The sequence below is a fragment of the Apis mellifera genome, linkage group LG2 (assembly GCF_003254395.2).
Source record: "Apis mellifera strain DH4 linkage group LG2, Amel_HAv3.1, whole genome shotgun sequence".
NCBI classification, from domain to species: domain Eukaryota; kingdom Metazoa; phylum Arthropoda; class Insecta; order Hymenoptera; family Apidae; genus Apis; species Apis mellifera.
Genome location: NC_037639.1, coordinates 10,238,539 through 10,255,350, shown reverse-complemented (window position 1 = coordinate 10,255,350; position 16,812 = coordinate 10,238,539). Strand labels below are relative to the sequence as shown.

The window sequence follows — 16,812 nt, the reverse complement described above, 5'->3', positions numbered from 1 at the left end:
GCACTTCCGAAAATAACCGAACGAATACGAAGGAACCACTATTTGACACTATAGGACAAATATTCCTTGTACAATTTCTTCAAATATGATAAAAAATAAATTATCATTTATCTATTTAATATCTAAATAATTCTTTGACTGTTCGTTTATTTTTTTTTATCCTTTCCAGAAAAAAAAATTCACAATAATTTTAAGTAGAAAATGTTATCGAATTATTATTACGTGCACTAATTATATTTCTATTATGGCATATTTTATTCAATATTATATATTCGATATATTTTTATAAATAATCCGTGATATAAAAAATTTTAAATTCTGATATTAATTTATGTTTTATAAAATACGTAATATTCAAGAGAATAAAAGCGTTTTCTATTTCGTTCTACCTCCTCCCTTCATCAAGGCGTTACACTTTTAAGAACCTGAGGGCGGAAGTTGTCAAATGAACGGTTTTTCAATCTGACAGAAGATTTTCTCTACGAACGATTTCATTTTTTTTTCCTCAGTTTCATTTTCTCTCCAAATAAAAATACTTTTGAATGTTCGTCATTTTTAATTAATTGAATCTAAATTTTTAACAAACGATATGTTCATTTTAAGAAAGGTTAAATTCTTTTTTTTTTTTTACTTTGAATTACATTTATCATAAAATTAATTTAAAATACGTGATAAAAATACAAGGATCTTTTATCATAAAAAGAACTCGGAATGAAATATTACATACTTCCGTGTACAGGAAATTATACATATATAATCATTCATAAAATATAACCAGTTATCTTAAGCAGATATACATTGTTCTGGTTAGACTTTGTAATTACATTTGTACGTGAAATTCAAATCCAATTCAATATAACATTAAGAATGAACAAAAGAAAAAGAGATATTCAATAGCATTTATTTAATTAATAATTTAATAATTTAATTTATTATTCAATATACTATTTTTATTTTTATTTTTAGAATAGTTGTTTATCACTTTTACTATTGCCTACGAATAATATTAATTATTAATAATTCTATTATGTTTTATATCGATTCGAATTAAAATATCAAAATGAAATGTCTGATTGGATAACTATATAATTCGTTTGATCGTTGAACATCTTTATTTTTTAATAAAATTCTTTATCTTTTGAACTTTATTGAAATACAATTTTAAAGTATAATGTATTTATCTATCGAAAGTATACAAATGAAAATGAAGATGTCGCGGATAAATACAAGACTGATGAATCGCCAGTGTTAAACTTTACAAATGGAAATGGATAATAAAATCTCGCGGTAATGAATCATTTTTTGTATGCGCAATGTGTGTGTAAGAGACGTACTATAAGTCATTAGAAGCAAAAGTTGAGTCATTTATCGATATGACTATAGAGTCTATTTCCATGCTTAATTCGATATTAAAATTCGCCATTAAATGAATAAACAAAGTAATATAATTCTCTCGTGTATTTATGAAATAATATTTAAATTATATTCTGATTTAATCTACTTACTTAACGTACTTACATTAAATAATTAATAATATTATCAATTTTAAATAATTATTGATTAAAATAAAAATTATTGTTATCAACAAAACAAAATTTTTATATATATACAAAATTAATTTGTACAAAAAAAATATTAAAAAATTAAATTCATCATACTTTATACGTTAAGTTGTCATCCCTAGCAAAGTTTAATATTCATCTGAAAATGATATTCACAGTCTAATCTTTCTTCTAACGTCTGAAATATTACTTTTGCCGAAAGCTCTATCCTACACAAACATAAATCTTCTTTCGACGTGGCTTGCTCAACACTTCCCGTTGTGCGTCATATAAACGAGAAATTCATGTCTCCCCCAACTTTCATGTTCCGCTGCTCTTTATTGACATTCTATCTCTCCCACCAGTTATACTTCGACGGACATCGCCCCCTTTTATAATAATGTTACATCACGGAAAATCAGTAATGACTTAGTTATTTGACAAAAAAAATTTCTTAAACGATTTTGATGCATTTGCTTAAATTAATTACAATGCGATGTTGTTATTATTTGGACGTAACATTAAAAATTTGTACTCTTCTAATATTTTATCCGTTTTATCCGTTTTACTACAAAACAATGAGAAAGAAAAAGCAATTTATGGTATTGAATGTACGTATATACATTTACATTTAATATATTTTATCGGAAATCAAAGTGATATAATCTTACAAATAAAGGCTATTTTAAACACTACTTAGCCCTAAATTACATTTACCGTCTCATAAATATTTCTGTCTAAAATGATCTGTATATAAAGGAAATAAACAATATATCTGTGTTATACAATAAAATAGTTATTTACGCAAGTTATGATGACAAAGGATCATATTCATATTGGAAGCTTTCCTTATGAAGGAATTAGTTTCAAAAATAATAATAAAAAAAAAAAAAACAAAAAAAAAAACAAGTAGACAAAAATGTAATAAATATAAGATATACGATAATGATTCTCTTTATCGACTAAATTTTTGGTGGAATTAAAGGGTTTGTTTTTTTTTGCGAGGTGAAGTTTGGAATAACTAAAATACATTTGACACGAATGCGTTTGCAATACATTGAATAAAAAGAAACAAAGAAACAATCAAGTTTAATATAAAGACGATTACTAACAATAGTGCATTGGAAATTAAGTAACATGTTTTTACTGTATTATTTGAATGAATGCGAACTATCTAATTCATAGTAAGTAATCATCATATATAAATTAAAGAAAGTTAAATTAAAGCCAACATTTTAGAATCACAAAAAATAAATATTAATTAGCATAAAAATAAACAGATGTCATGAACAAGAATTTGAACAATAATAGCAAAACAAAAATTTTAAGTGAAATTACATTTAAGATATCTTATATAAAACTTATGATAGCAATTTTTTAAAAAATATGTTTACTGATCAAAATAAATGTTAAAATTAATTTCAATTGAACTTCACTTGTTACATGTAAAACCAATAAACATCTAATTACAAATTTAATTTACAAAAATGATTTCGTCAAAATATAATACTTTTTCTTTTATATAATAGTATTTTTTCTTATATAGATTCAATGAATTTTAATTTATTGTTGAATGCAAATTACGTAAATATCTCATTATAAAGAAAACCGAAATCAATATTAGACAAATTGTGCTGATTATATAAAGAAGAAAATTGAATTTGTTTTCTTTCTGATAATTTTTGTATAATTTATAATTTTTTGAAAACATATAGGCACTTGCCTTATATTATGCCAAACGAATGATCAGTATTATAGTGTAAACTGATATTTTATGATGAAGTGTGTTCAAATATGTTCATTTTGAAAAAATCTCTACGAATGATCACGCAGTTTCAATCTTTCTTTCATGTTATTAATCACAATGTATTTTTAATGATAGTGTACCATCATATAAAACACACAAATTTATTATTCATTTCTTTCTTTTTTCTTTTTTTTTTTTTTTAATGTTTATCACTTTTAATAAAAATAATTCTAAGTACCTTGTATAAAATACATTAACCAATATACGTACATATGTATACATATATATATAATATATATATACGTATGTATATAATTTACCAAAAAAAAAAAAAAAAAAAACAAATGAAATTCATACTTCATCTCATAATACAGAAAACACACTATCGTTAGAAATTCACTGCATTCCCGCGTATCCCGGAGCAATAATCAAAGAGATTATTGAACCTTTTTGTATCTGTACAAAAATATATGTGTGTACACATAATGTCTTATCGATTCTTTGACTTACAGTCTGTTTTAAATGAAAACGTAACATGTTAATCGTTGATGATGCATATTAGTTTAATATTTTTTTATATCATTATAATAAAAATGAATTCTGTTAACAGAATTAATAAAACAATCATTATCTTTTAAATTACAAACAGACACTAATAATAAAGATTCGTTAACAAAATTCATATCATGCTAACACCGACGATACACATGGTATGTTTCGATATTCAAATATTTAAAACACACTGTATATGTCGTGTCATCCCATACATAACATACATTTATAGTTTTAGTTTATGTAAAAACTCAATGATTAATTATCTGGTTTTTTTTTTTTTAACAAGTAATTATACAAAATTTGTTGTACTGCTAGCACAATTTCATCGATAAACTCACAATAAAGATATCTTTTTTACACAAAGATATCTACATAAAGATATCTTTTTTTTCTTGGTATATCGTGTGAAAAATCATATTAATAGAGAGAGACACGCATATAACATTTTTGCACGAAAATAAAATGGACTATAAAAAAAAAAAAAGAAAGAAAAAAAAAAAGAAAAGAAAAGAAAAAAAGAAAAAAAAAAAAAGAAAAATCAACTCAACATTACATTAAAAAATAACTAAAAAACGTAAATATCAACTAACACATGAAACATGGTTTTGTACCAGAGTTAACATTAGATACACAAATTACATCGCATAATTTATGTTTTATTTCAATAATAATGATATATTTCTTACTTTTTCAATTTTGTTTTATCAAGAATGAGATCCATATTTATAACATTTACAACATTTATAAAACGATTTATTACGGAATATACTTATCATTATATATATAGTATAAGTTTTTATAACGTTTAGAGATTTTATAATACTTTAATGTACAAAATAATAAGTAAGCTTTAATTATACTACATTGATGTATTACATCATGTGAATGTAAATGTTAATAATGCAGGAATTAATGTAGGATAGTTAGTAATCAGTTTTAAATATTTATAACTCAAATTAATGTTGAGTGTATAAAATGAAATTATGAGCATACCAAAGTATAAATCATCAACATATTAAATATTACGAAATGTAATATAGTCACAGAAAAATTAAAACAAGTATTTTTATAACAGTTGAAATTATAAAATTAATGTTTTACAATACTACAAGTAGATTTTACATTATATAATGTATATTTTTTAGGCCATTCGGAAGTTTTTCACTGATATCAATCATATCACAATATAAAACATTTGTCTATTCATGACAAAAAATGTGACATAAAATGAAAATTAGATAACTTGCAACTTACAAATTACATAAGTTGTACACTCTGGTCCAAAATCCAATAAATTCCAATTAAATTGTTTCAAGAAGATAGATATGCTATGTATCTGCGTGTCAATTCTTTCTTTATACAAATTGTAACTTATTTCTACGTTTCAATCTAATTTCTTATGTATATATGTATAATATCCGTATCTTAATACACACATATCTCAGTCTATCTGTACATACTATTTTAGCGCAAAAGAAGTTCTCTTGCACCATTACAATAAAAAGCCGATACAAAAACCGACGGAATCTTCCTTTAAATAGAAATAATTTGAGATGACTTTTCTTTGTTACATATTTATCGCCATCGCTAATTTTTCCCTCAACATAGATCGCCCAAATCATTAGGTCAAATTATACTCTTCTTCCCTTCCCTTAGTTTTTCTATATCTTTTCATATTTTACACATGAAAAGTATACATTCACACTATCATATTATATAAATAATGTTAACGCATATCGTTAATTATTTAACAGTCATTGGTCTCTGTATTTTCTTTTCCATCAACAATCGCAGCACGAGATAAGAAGTAAAAATTATAATGGGATGCAAAATATCTATTTTCTAAAACCTCATATAAACCACAAAGTAGTATATCACGGTTCATCCGCGATACCTGTTCTGTATAATATGTAATACGATTTAGAAGATTTGTTTTCAATTGGAATTGTGTACTTAATTCATAATTAACATGTTATTCTGGATAAAAGCAAGCAGGTTTTAATGTTATAAATTAACATTAAATATCAATGCATGAAATTAATTTTTCTTGAGTATAAATGTATTGTGCTTGAACAATAAATCTTGATAAATATCTGTTTTATCTTAGAAAAATAAAATACAATGCAATATAATACATACAAAAAATGATAGCTTTGCAAAGCATATCAAATCAAAATAAAAAAATAATATTCATAGTCGTAAAGATTACAATCCGACTGCATTATAATACTTTATCTCCAATATCCGCTCGCAATAGTAATCAAACGGCATCTGATAATCTGCAGTACCAACTGACTGAACGATGATTGTAGGTAACATTAATTGTCGGACTGTGTAAATTCCCAGTCTAAATGACTTGAAATTGATAAACATCCTAGCCTTGTACAGAGCTAACAAGGCAAAGTAGACTAGTAAGTCCTGACGAAGGATGTGGTTTCTTGAATGTCTGCTTCACTATCTGTGCCCTGGTATCCCTGAGATTGAGAAAGGGAAAGAAGTGCATCCAGGCCTAATGATTCAGCTAGGGGATCTGGCGCTCTTGACTACAGTATAGATAACACAAAAGAAACATTGCACTAAAACTATAATATCATACACTACTTAGCAAATAAAAAAACTTAAAACATCAAATAACTGAAACCAAAAAATTGGGAAATAATTAAAATTCTGAATAATGAAAATACTACATAATAGAGAAGATCAATGAGGCCATCAAGCAGCTAAAAATATTTCCTACTTTATACAATTCTAATGGATACGAATAAACTTATTTAATATAAAAGTTACAGCGATTCTAAACATATCAATATAAACTTACCACTGAGCTATGCTCTGCCTCCTTACAATTACTACATATATAATCATCCTCCTCTGCAATTTCTGTACGATCTAATCCAACACAGTGCATATGAAACCAACCTTCACAGCCGCCATCACACTGTACCCAATCAACTTCTCTACCTATATAAATACAAATATATAAAAAACTATATAATATATAGAATATATAGGATATAATAATTATATTACTATATTTTTATTATATTTGTATTAAAATATTTTCCTACCGCCAGGTCGCAAACAATTGACAGCCGCACAATCATCTTCTTCATCTGAAGTATCTTGTTTAGTTTTTTTTCTATTACCACCTCTTTTCTTTGGACCTTCTTCACCTTCTTTGCGTTTCATCTAAAATTTACATTGAAATCAAAATAAAATTCAATTTTCAATTTTATTATCTTAATTTAAGATAAATTATATTTATAAATTTAAATACCTTTCGAGGTCCACGTTTTATAGGCACTGGAGAACCTGCCGATTTTTTTTCTTTTTGTAGTCCTTTGCGTTTAGCTAAATTTTTCTCTTCCATTTTTTGTCTTCCAAGTTTTTTCAGTAATTCAAATTCATCAGATTTTCTTTTCCTTCCGCGTTTTTTAACATCTTTTATATCTTGATTCAAATTAGTTTGAACTTCTTCATATGATGCATATTTTCGAACTGTACTCGGACTATTTGTATGACTTAATATACGCCAAATATGTTGCGTTTCATCAAGTGCAACTTCTAATAAATCGCCTTCCATCATCAATTCTTCTAAACGTAACCTTGCTGTTTGTGAAAGTACAACAGCAACTTCTGTTGTATCGTTTGATTGTGTTTTACGCTGAATTTTGGATACTAAAAAACAAAATATATGTAAATATTATGAATTTTCATTTACATCATTTAATTTTTATTATGATTACGAACTTACTATAAGAATATGCATGTTCATTACTATTAAATGTACTACAACTCGGTTCATCATCATCAATAGTAACAACATCATCATCATCATCCTGAAATATATAATATTATATATTCAATTACATAAAATATATATATATTTTAAACATCGTTCTATATTCTAATATATAATATTATACAAAGATAACTAAACATACCGCAGTACTAAGGGCACTATCATCTGAATGTACACCACTAAGCGGTGCTATTGCTTGTACTCTCTGATGTAATTCAGGATTATTTGCTGCCTTTTTTAATTCACTGCTGATGATCTTTTCTGTCTTTTCTCTTGCTGCTGCTTCTACTAATTTTTGTGATAGCACAGATAATTTTGCTAATGCCGATGAAATTTCATCCGTAGCTAATGCTTGTCGGGCTCGATCCTATTCGATGTATGTATACTATGTATATTATGTATATCATTACATATTATAATATAATTCATTAATCTTAATTATAATGCGAAACTCACCTGCCAATTCATTGCACGTTCCGTTAAACATTGTAATGCCTCACCTTCTGGTAAACGAATCGGAATTTTTTGGAGACTAACTAAAAGAGCCAAAATTGTTTCTAACCGTGGTCGCCGTGAACGTAAACAACACGGACATAAAAATTTAATTTCCCTTGACATTGGAAATTTTCCTTTATATGATGTCTTTGGCAAAGGTACACAATTTGCTAAAATTATAACAATATATTTTAATAAATTATAATTAAATTTAATATCTATATTATCTATATAATTATATTTTATTTAATATTTATATTTATTATAATGAAAAAATATTACTTACAATGAAACCAATCTTTACAAAGCTCACATTGAAGCATAAGTCCAAACCTTGGTCGACGACAAACGCAATATCTTGAATCATCTATTTCAGTTTTCATTAAATTTCTTTCTCTTAAATTTCGCATTGCTTCCATTTCACGTTGTTCAGCTAATTTAAACGCAGCTACAATAGTTGCCGAATCATTGGAATCATCCAATTTTGTATCACAGACAAAGACAGGTCCTACAGAATCTTCATTTTTATTTTTCTTAGCTTTTAACGCTTGTATACCTACTCCAATTCGTGGTGACAAAGCTTCCATTAAAGTATAATGTGAATTTTTCCTTAGGAATGTTCGTGCTGTTCTTTCTTTCCAAGTTTTTGCTTGTGAAAGTGTAGATTCTAAAATAGGAAGAGCATCTAAATGCAATGGAATATTTCTGCCCTTTTTAATTAGATCATCTAATGTATTGTAATATGGAAGGTTATCTCTTGCTTGTATCTCTTCTATCATTTTTGTCCAATTTTTTGCTTTATTCAATGTATCTTGAAGAACATCTAGACTTGGTAAATAAGCTTCCACCTTATCAGCTTCATGGATAAATTCTTCAAGAGATGCAATAGTTTGTCTATTTTTTGTATGAAGATATAACTTTGCTTTCTCTTCCCAATTATCAATTGCAAGCATTAATGCTTGCAAATCTGAAAGAGTATTTTCTATATTTAAGTTAGGAGGCATTGTCATACCCTTTTCAATTAATTTTGCTAAATCATCACGATGTATAGATTTTGGATCTTCTTGAATAGATTTTACTTCTTCAAGCCATTGTATTTGTGCTAATTTCTACAAATTATAACAAATATTTAATTATATAAAATATATAAAATAAGAATATATTTAAAAAAAAAAATAAATATATTAATATATACTTACATGCTTTAAACGTATAAGTTGAGGTAGTTCAATACAAATAGAATCTCCAAAGTCAATGCATTTTTCTAACTGTTCAATATTACAATCATCTTTACATTCTAATTCTTCTGCTTCTTTTTGAAATTGTAATACTTGATCAAGTATAAATTTTATCCCATCAGATTCTTTAAGTTCACAACATAAATTTGTTATTTCTTTATAGAAAAGAGTTAATTCTTCTACTGTAAGTTTATATTTAGTTTCAACAGATTGTCTGGTTCTATAAAAATATAAAAAAGTTATAAAAGAGTTAAAATAATTTTATTTAATACAACTAATAATATTTATCATAAATAAAAATTAAAAAACTTTATAATACCTGGTACGTTGTTTATTATTCAAAAGTTGTTGTGCAACACTTGCACACTTTTCAGCATCTTGCACAGCAGTTGTTAAAGCTGTAAGCAATTCACTTTCTGGAAATTTTTTACTTTCTGCTTCATTTAAAAGTTCTTTTAATTCATTTAATTCAATTTTATCATTTTTTTTATCAGGATCCATTGCCTCTTTTACTTTTGTTACCCATGAGTCAAATGACTCTGCTTTTAATTTTAATTTTTGTAGCATAATTGGTAATTCGTCTAAAGTATAACGATAACGTAATGTATGTTTTTCTGGAGGACAATCACAAAGTTCTGTGAAATGTCTTAAACAAACTAGTTGAGAACTTTGGCATGAACATGTAACTGCACTCAAAAAACAAGTTGTTTTGCACGCTTCACACTGTCTCTCATCATCCGGCAAAAGTTCAAATGCTTCTCGTTCTGCTTCTGTTACACCCTGAAAAATATAATTTTTAACACAAACATCATTTATGAAACAATTCGCCATTCTTACATTTTAAAAAAAAATATTAAAAATATTACGCGAAATGAGATTAACAATGAAACACATGTATCCATCTGTGGGCAAATAAACTAAGATAGAAAAAATTTTTACAAATATACAATTTATTTAAAAATGACACTAATATTTTTCAATAAAATTTAAAAAAAATTATTAATCTTTTCAAATAAAAATATAATGAAAAAATATAATGCCTGTTTAGCATCATGGCAAAACTTTAAAAACATAACCTCTATTCACCAATGAAAGTTATATAATCAAGATCAGAGATACACCAAATAGGTATCAACAAGTCAAGGTTGATAACTAAGGAACGATCGCACTAAAAAACTATTTTAAAGATAGGATTGCAGGCTAACCAAAAATAACAAAATATGAAGTCATTAATGACGATTATAACGTCGACAGTGAAACTACGATGTCCAATGGTTGGTAATATCAATCGCACACACGTCTTTCACCGCGTGTGCCCGCATGGTTACAATTATGTGTGTGCCAACGTATGCATGTAATATTGTATGTATAAGTTTGTGAGGGAATGTTTCAGCATATACTATACTGTTTGACCTAAATATATTAGTTTTTACATTTAAAATTATAATTTAAGTAAAAAAATAATTTTGATGGTAATATTTAAAATTTTTAAATATTTATGATAAGAAGTTTTTAAATTTTAATAAATAAAAAATAAAATGTTTACAATAATTAATAACATAATATATATTAATTATAGTTTATATATAATACATATATTTCATTTTAAATATATATTTCTAATATATATAATAAAGTTAAAAAACATTTAATTATTATTTAAAAAATATAATAAATATTAATATACTTACCCATTCCAGCAAATTTTTTCGTAGCTTTTTCTCATCATCTACCATTTGAAGCATATCATGATAAGTTGCAGTTGCAATTCCTATATCTAATGAATCTGGATCCAATGACATTTTGCATACCAATTCATCATGAGAAAATACACAAAATCGTCTTAAATTCGAATAATGCGTTATACATTCTCGTCCAATTTTAAGCTATTAAACGAAATATATAGATATAAACAATATAAATTAAATATAAATATAAATATATATACATATATTATCATTATAAAAACTAAGAATGATAATGTACCCAATCAGCGGGAGCAAAATTTACAGCTTCAGCAAAATTGTATCCTTGATTAAAACCAGCATGATATGCTCTTGGAAATGTCACTACAAATTCCCCTGCATGTTGGTCAGTCCTAAATACTGGAACACCTAAAAAATCAAATATAAATATTAATGATTAATTAATATTAATGATTAATTAATTTCATAATAACAAAATAAAAATAATTTCGTATTACCTTCATTTGTTAAAATATTTGGATTCATGATTGTAACTAATTGATGAAGTAAATCAGGTTGACTATGAAACAATTCTGGTGCAGCTGATTTCATTGATTGTTCAAATCTTTCTGCTTGAGAACCAGGAACACCATACCATGTTTTTGGTTCTCCCCAATGTAAATAATTAATGGAATAACTCCAATGGTCCTCATTATGCCAACAAAAGGTTGCAAAACACATTCCAACATACATCCATGGTACTTTCATACCACTGATATCAGCATTAATATGACCTAAGACACTTCCACGTAAAACAGGTAAATTATTTAAGTTCCATGAAGATTCAGCATATTCTTGATCACATGTAAATAAATTAACGCTAGTTTTTGTTGGAAATCCAGATCCATGATCCATTGTATGTAAATCTGCTCCATATTCAACTGTTACATCTTCATCAATTGAAGAAACTATTCGCCAAAATTCTTTTTCTACTAATGATGTTGGCACCATCTAAAAAAATAAATATAATAAAAATTATACATTAATATTTATAATCATATTATATTTTTTTGTGCTTTAGACGACATACATGTACAGGCATATTAAAATAATCGCTTTTAAATTGATCAGCCATTTCTCCAAATTGTTGAAGAGTATATTCTCTTTGTGCTTGTTCAAATCCAAACGCTTCCATTGGCTTAGAAACTTCTTCAGCGACACATTTTGGACATCTCCAATCACCTTTTGGTATTTCTGTCAATGGTGGCATAAGACAAAAAGTATGATAACTATCATCACATCCATCACATAAAAGCATGTTTTCTTCATTGTCACCTCTTCCACAATTATGACATATATATTTTGCCAACTATAAAAGTATATATATAAATTTAAAAAAAATAATTTTTATAAATATAAATCATAATCAAATAATGTATAATATGTTACTTACTGGATCAACTTCATAAACAAGTTTTACACCTCTAGTTTTATTAGATTTTTTTCCTTCTTTGGTATTAAATCCAGCCATTTTTGGACCAGCTCCATAAAATTGTAATTTTTTAAGTTCTTTACTATTATCCTTATCATCATATTGTTTATTTTTAATTCCATCTTTACAATCATTATCAGAATCACATTCTTCTTTACACTCTTCTTGTTTAATAGATACTTCCTGTTTTTCTTCTTGACCACTAAATCTTTTTGACCGGCGTGAAAATTTCTCAGTTGGAGGTTTAATTTGTTGACGTGATATAATTCCATGTGGTTTATAATCTCGATCTTTTTTCTCATTCACATTAGAATCTGGTTCAATTTTCTGTATAATTTAACATATAAAAAACATGTACATTGATTTAAAAAAACCAATTTATAAAAAAAAAACTTACTATATCTGTCAATGTTTTTCCTTGTTTAAATACATCAAATGGATATAAAATACGTTCATAATGATTTTTTAGTATACTTCCAACACTGCGTCCAGAAGGATAACCCAATTTATTTGCAATTTTTGCCCATCTTCTTTCCCTTGTTACTGTATCAATTCCACCTAAAAATAATATTTAATTAATATATCAATATTTCAATCAAATATAAAGATATAAAAAATTAAATAATAAAACAAACCTTCATCAGTGACTATCTTATGTAAAGAATATAAATCAAGAGCTTTGCGTTCAACAAGAGGAATTTTTAAAGATGAACCTTGAAGTTCCCAGAATTTTGCAATTTGATCCAAGAAATTAAGCTTTATCCTAGTCTTTGCCTCTAATTCATTTAGTCTTTGAATTCTTGGAACGAATTTGAATTTATCAACATCAACAGCAAATGGTGGCTGCCAATTCTAAAGAAGAAAAAAAAAAGAAATTTATTTCCATATATTGTTTCTTTTTACTTGTAAAAAATATACTATTAATATTAGATATAAAGTCATAATAGGAACATATTATTATTACATAGAATTAAGAATTAATAAATAATATGATATAAAATCATAATAAATTAGTAGCAAATATTTAAAAATAATTCATTAATAAAATAGATTTATTTAAATGTAGTATATAAAAAAAATGTATATATTTTTTATTTATTTTTTTATAATTTTAATATTTTTAAATATATGTTATAAATTTATAATGTTATAAATTTATAATGTATAATGTATTAAATTTAGTAGTATCTAAATTAATATAAAAAAGAACACAATAATATATTTCGCGAATTAGATATATATGTAATAATACTTATAAGTCTTCAGATTTAATTAGTAACAAAATATAAATTTGTAATGTGCAATATAATAATAAAAATATTATAAATTATAAATTTTCTATTGATATTCGTCTAACATAAAAAAACAAAAAGAAAATTATTATGTTTTATTTTATTTATTCTAAAATATTAAGAATTTATTGATGAATATAGTATAACATAAATATATATGTCTAAATAATCGATAAATGCTTTCGTAGCTTCATCTCTTCCGTGACGCAATACCATTGTAAGATCTGTTGACTTTTTAAAAACACATAATATAAAATACATAAAGCAACCAAAATAAAAATGCAATCAAGTTCGATGCAATTAAATAACATTTATAACTATTGTATTTACTATAACATGTAATTATACCAATATAATAAACAATGAAATATATCATTAGTGATGCATTTTGCTACATTTCAAATTGAAAATACGTAAATACTACAAAGATTTTCTCCATATATGACGACCGTTTAATGCCGTGACCATAGTTATTTCCGTAATGGCGTCATCCCGTTATAAAATATGAATTTTTTTAAAAAGTAATGGAAAGGATAAATAGATTAACATTCGATTAAGATTATCAGATAGATTTAAAAAGGCCGGTTTGTCAATAAAAATTAACTATCATTTCAAAGAAAATCAATTTTGTAAGAATTAACAAAATATGTTCAATAAAAAGAAAAATATTATCAGTAAAAATGATAAATCTATCCTTAGAATAGCAAAAATATACTAGAAATTTAAATGTCATTTATCAAAAAATTGAAAATATTGTAATACTCCATATTTAAAATTTTAATATGAATTTATAAAATTTACCATATCTTCAAATCATTTAAATAAAAAAATTCAAATCAAAATTAAATTATGATTCATAATTAAAAAAAAAAAATTTTAAATATATCAAAATAAATTTTTATGATGCACTTAAAATGCATAATGGTTGTATAATTTTTACAATATTAAATTTATATAATTTTTAAATAATTATTTAAACTTGCGTTATATGATCATTAATAAAATAATCAATATGTATTGGAATTTTATGTTAAAATTATTAATAATTTTTAATAAATTTATTATTTTACTATTTATAATTAGAGCATTTTAAAATTTATATTGTAAAATTTTTCTTTATATGTGTGAAATCAAAATGGTGGCTCAAATCAATTCTAATGATGATATAAATCAAATGAATAATTTACGAAAATTAATTAAATTAAAAAATTAAAATTTATAAAAAGTCAATATTACCTTAAATAGATAGCGAAAAAATTTTAATAGTACTGCGCATTGCTTTTCATTTTATAAAATATGAAAATTTGCTAAGACAAAAAGGAATTATATAAAATGCCTAAAGAGATTAAACTATATAGAAATTTCTATAGAATTTGCAATATGATAAAATTTAAAAATATTTATTTATATAAAAACTTTTCATCTTACTCATACTTTTAAAAAAAAAGTAGTAATAACTTCTGAGTACATATCAAATATATCAATATAATAACGATAACGCAATTGTCTTAGGAATATTAATCATAAATGCTAGTAATTATTATAGCGCTTTCTCCGTCGTTGTCATGAATATCGTATAGAATTCCGGAAAGGTTTCAAGACATTTTGCTAAGGTGACATTGTTTCGATTGTCTCGGCCATTTTACATAGCGTACCTTCTAGCTATAACGATATTAATGTCGCAATGAAACGAGTATCTAACGTATTTCATTTCCGAATTTTTTGTTTTCTAATAATTCCAATTATCATTCTCAATTTTAATTTCTCTCTTGAAACAATATTATATGCTGAAATATCGGTACAAATATTAATGTACTAGTATACAGAACAAAATAAAAATCCCTCAAGATAACACATCGGAGTCTTTTCTTCCCTTTTGATCATATTATCTTGTCTTGTGTCGACAAACATAAAAACATCATAACTTTTGCCAATCTCTAACTTCTCAACATGAATACAAAAAAGAACAACTATTAATATTTACATAAAAATATGTTATAGTAAGAAATTAATTTTAATCATTAGATAATTTTTCTAAAGTAAATACATATTACGTAGGAACTCATTTATTTTGTGATGTCACAGTTGTGATGTTGTATGGAAGCGTCATAGTACGTAAACGAGGTCGTATGTGCATATCTGCACGTTTGTCAATTATAAAAAATATCAAGTTATCAATTTACTTTAATTTTACTTTCAAATAAATACATATACAATATGCTCTTCTATAATAATGTAAAAGAAAAGAGAAAGCGAGAAAGAAGAAAAAAAATAGATATAGACATTATAAAAGGACCTACTCACAGGCGGCGGTTTGATCTTACAAATGCCAGACTTCTCTGCGATCGGTCGTATTTTTGCGATGTAGCCAAGGGGGTCGTGAAACTCCTCAATACTCGGTTCGAAGACCGGCGCTTCTGGCGGTATGATGAACTCGAAGTCCGAATCACCACGATCACAAGCCATGTCTTGGGTGCAACGATAAGTCCCGAAAAAATCTTCACATCCGAAGTTCGTGTCGAACCTCGATACCATGACTTGAATACTCGACACAGCTTGGACGCGGATAGGTGGCCCTCACGCACCTAACGCGGGTGAGGACCTCGCGTCAGGTTTAACACTGTTACTCAGTCACCGGCTGGGAGAATTTATTTGGAAATGTGCTTCGATTAACCATCTTTATGAACTGCATTTGTGTACCTCGTGAGAAGCAGTTGACAATGTATGGATGCAATACGCACGAAATGCACAATACACACTTTCCACGGTATCACGCGGAGCCTCGCACACGAGCAACTGTCCTATTCCTTGCTTCATATACCTCTTCTTCCCTTGTACCTACTTCAGTATAATACAATAGTGGCGCCACCTTGCATCAAATGGATCACTAGCTTTTCATTTACTTTTTTTTATATAAAATTAATGTCATAGATATATATAATAATATATATAAATAATTATTTAC

The 16,812-nt window shown here is 26.0% G+C and overlaps 1 protein-coding gene across 2 annotated transcripts; it reads right to left on the bottom strand.

Moving 5' to 3' along the window:
• Positions 1-4,955: 4,955 nt before the first annotated feature.
• Positions 4,956-16,664, bottom strand: LOC410874 (lysine-specific demethylase lid). Of its 2 annotated transcripts, none has more exons than XM_006565867.3 (18): positions 16,152-16,664; positions 13,191-13,407; positions 12,953-13,113; positions 12,517-12,882; positions 12,154-12,432; positions 11,582-12,074; positions 11,365-11,492; positions 11,070-11,264; positions 9,698-10,158; positions 9,340-9,598; positions 8,427-9,249; positions 8,102-8,310; positions 7,788-8,012; positions 7,598-7,682; positions 7,121-7,521; positions 6,912-7,032; positions 6,662-6,804; positions 4,956-6,317 (listed from the first exon to the last, which is right to left on the bottom strand). In XM_006565867.3, the coding sequence occupies exons 1-18, from the start codon at positions 16,380-16,382 to the stop codon at positions 6,252-6,254; spliced, it is 4,863 nt and encodes a 1,620-aa protein (XP_006565930.1). In that variant the 5' UTR covers positions 16,383-16,664; the 3' UTR covers positions 4,956-6,251. The 2 variants fall into 2 exon arrangements, with proteins under 2 accessions (XP_006565930.1, XP_003250774.1); XM_003250726.4 differs by having other exon boundaries at positions 4,956-6,386; positions 16,152-16,663.
• Between the last annotated feature and the right edge of the window lie 148 nt (positions 16,665-16,812).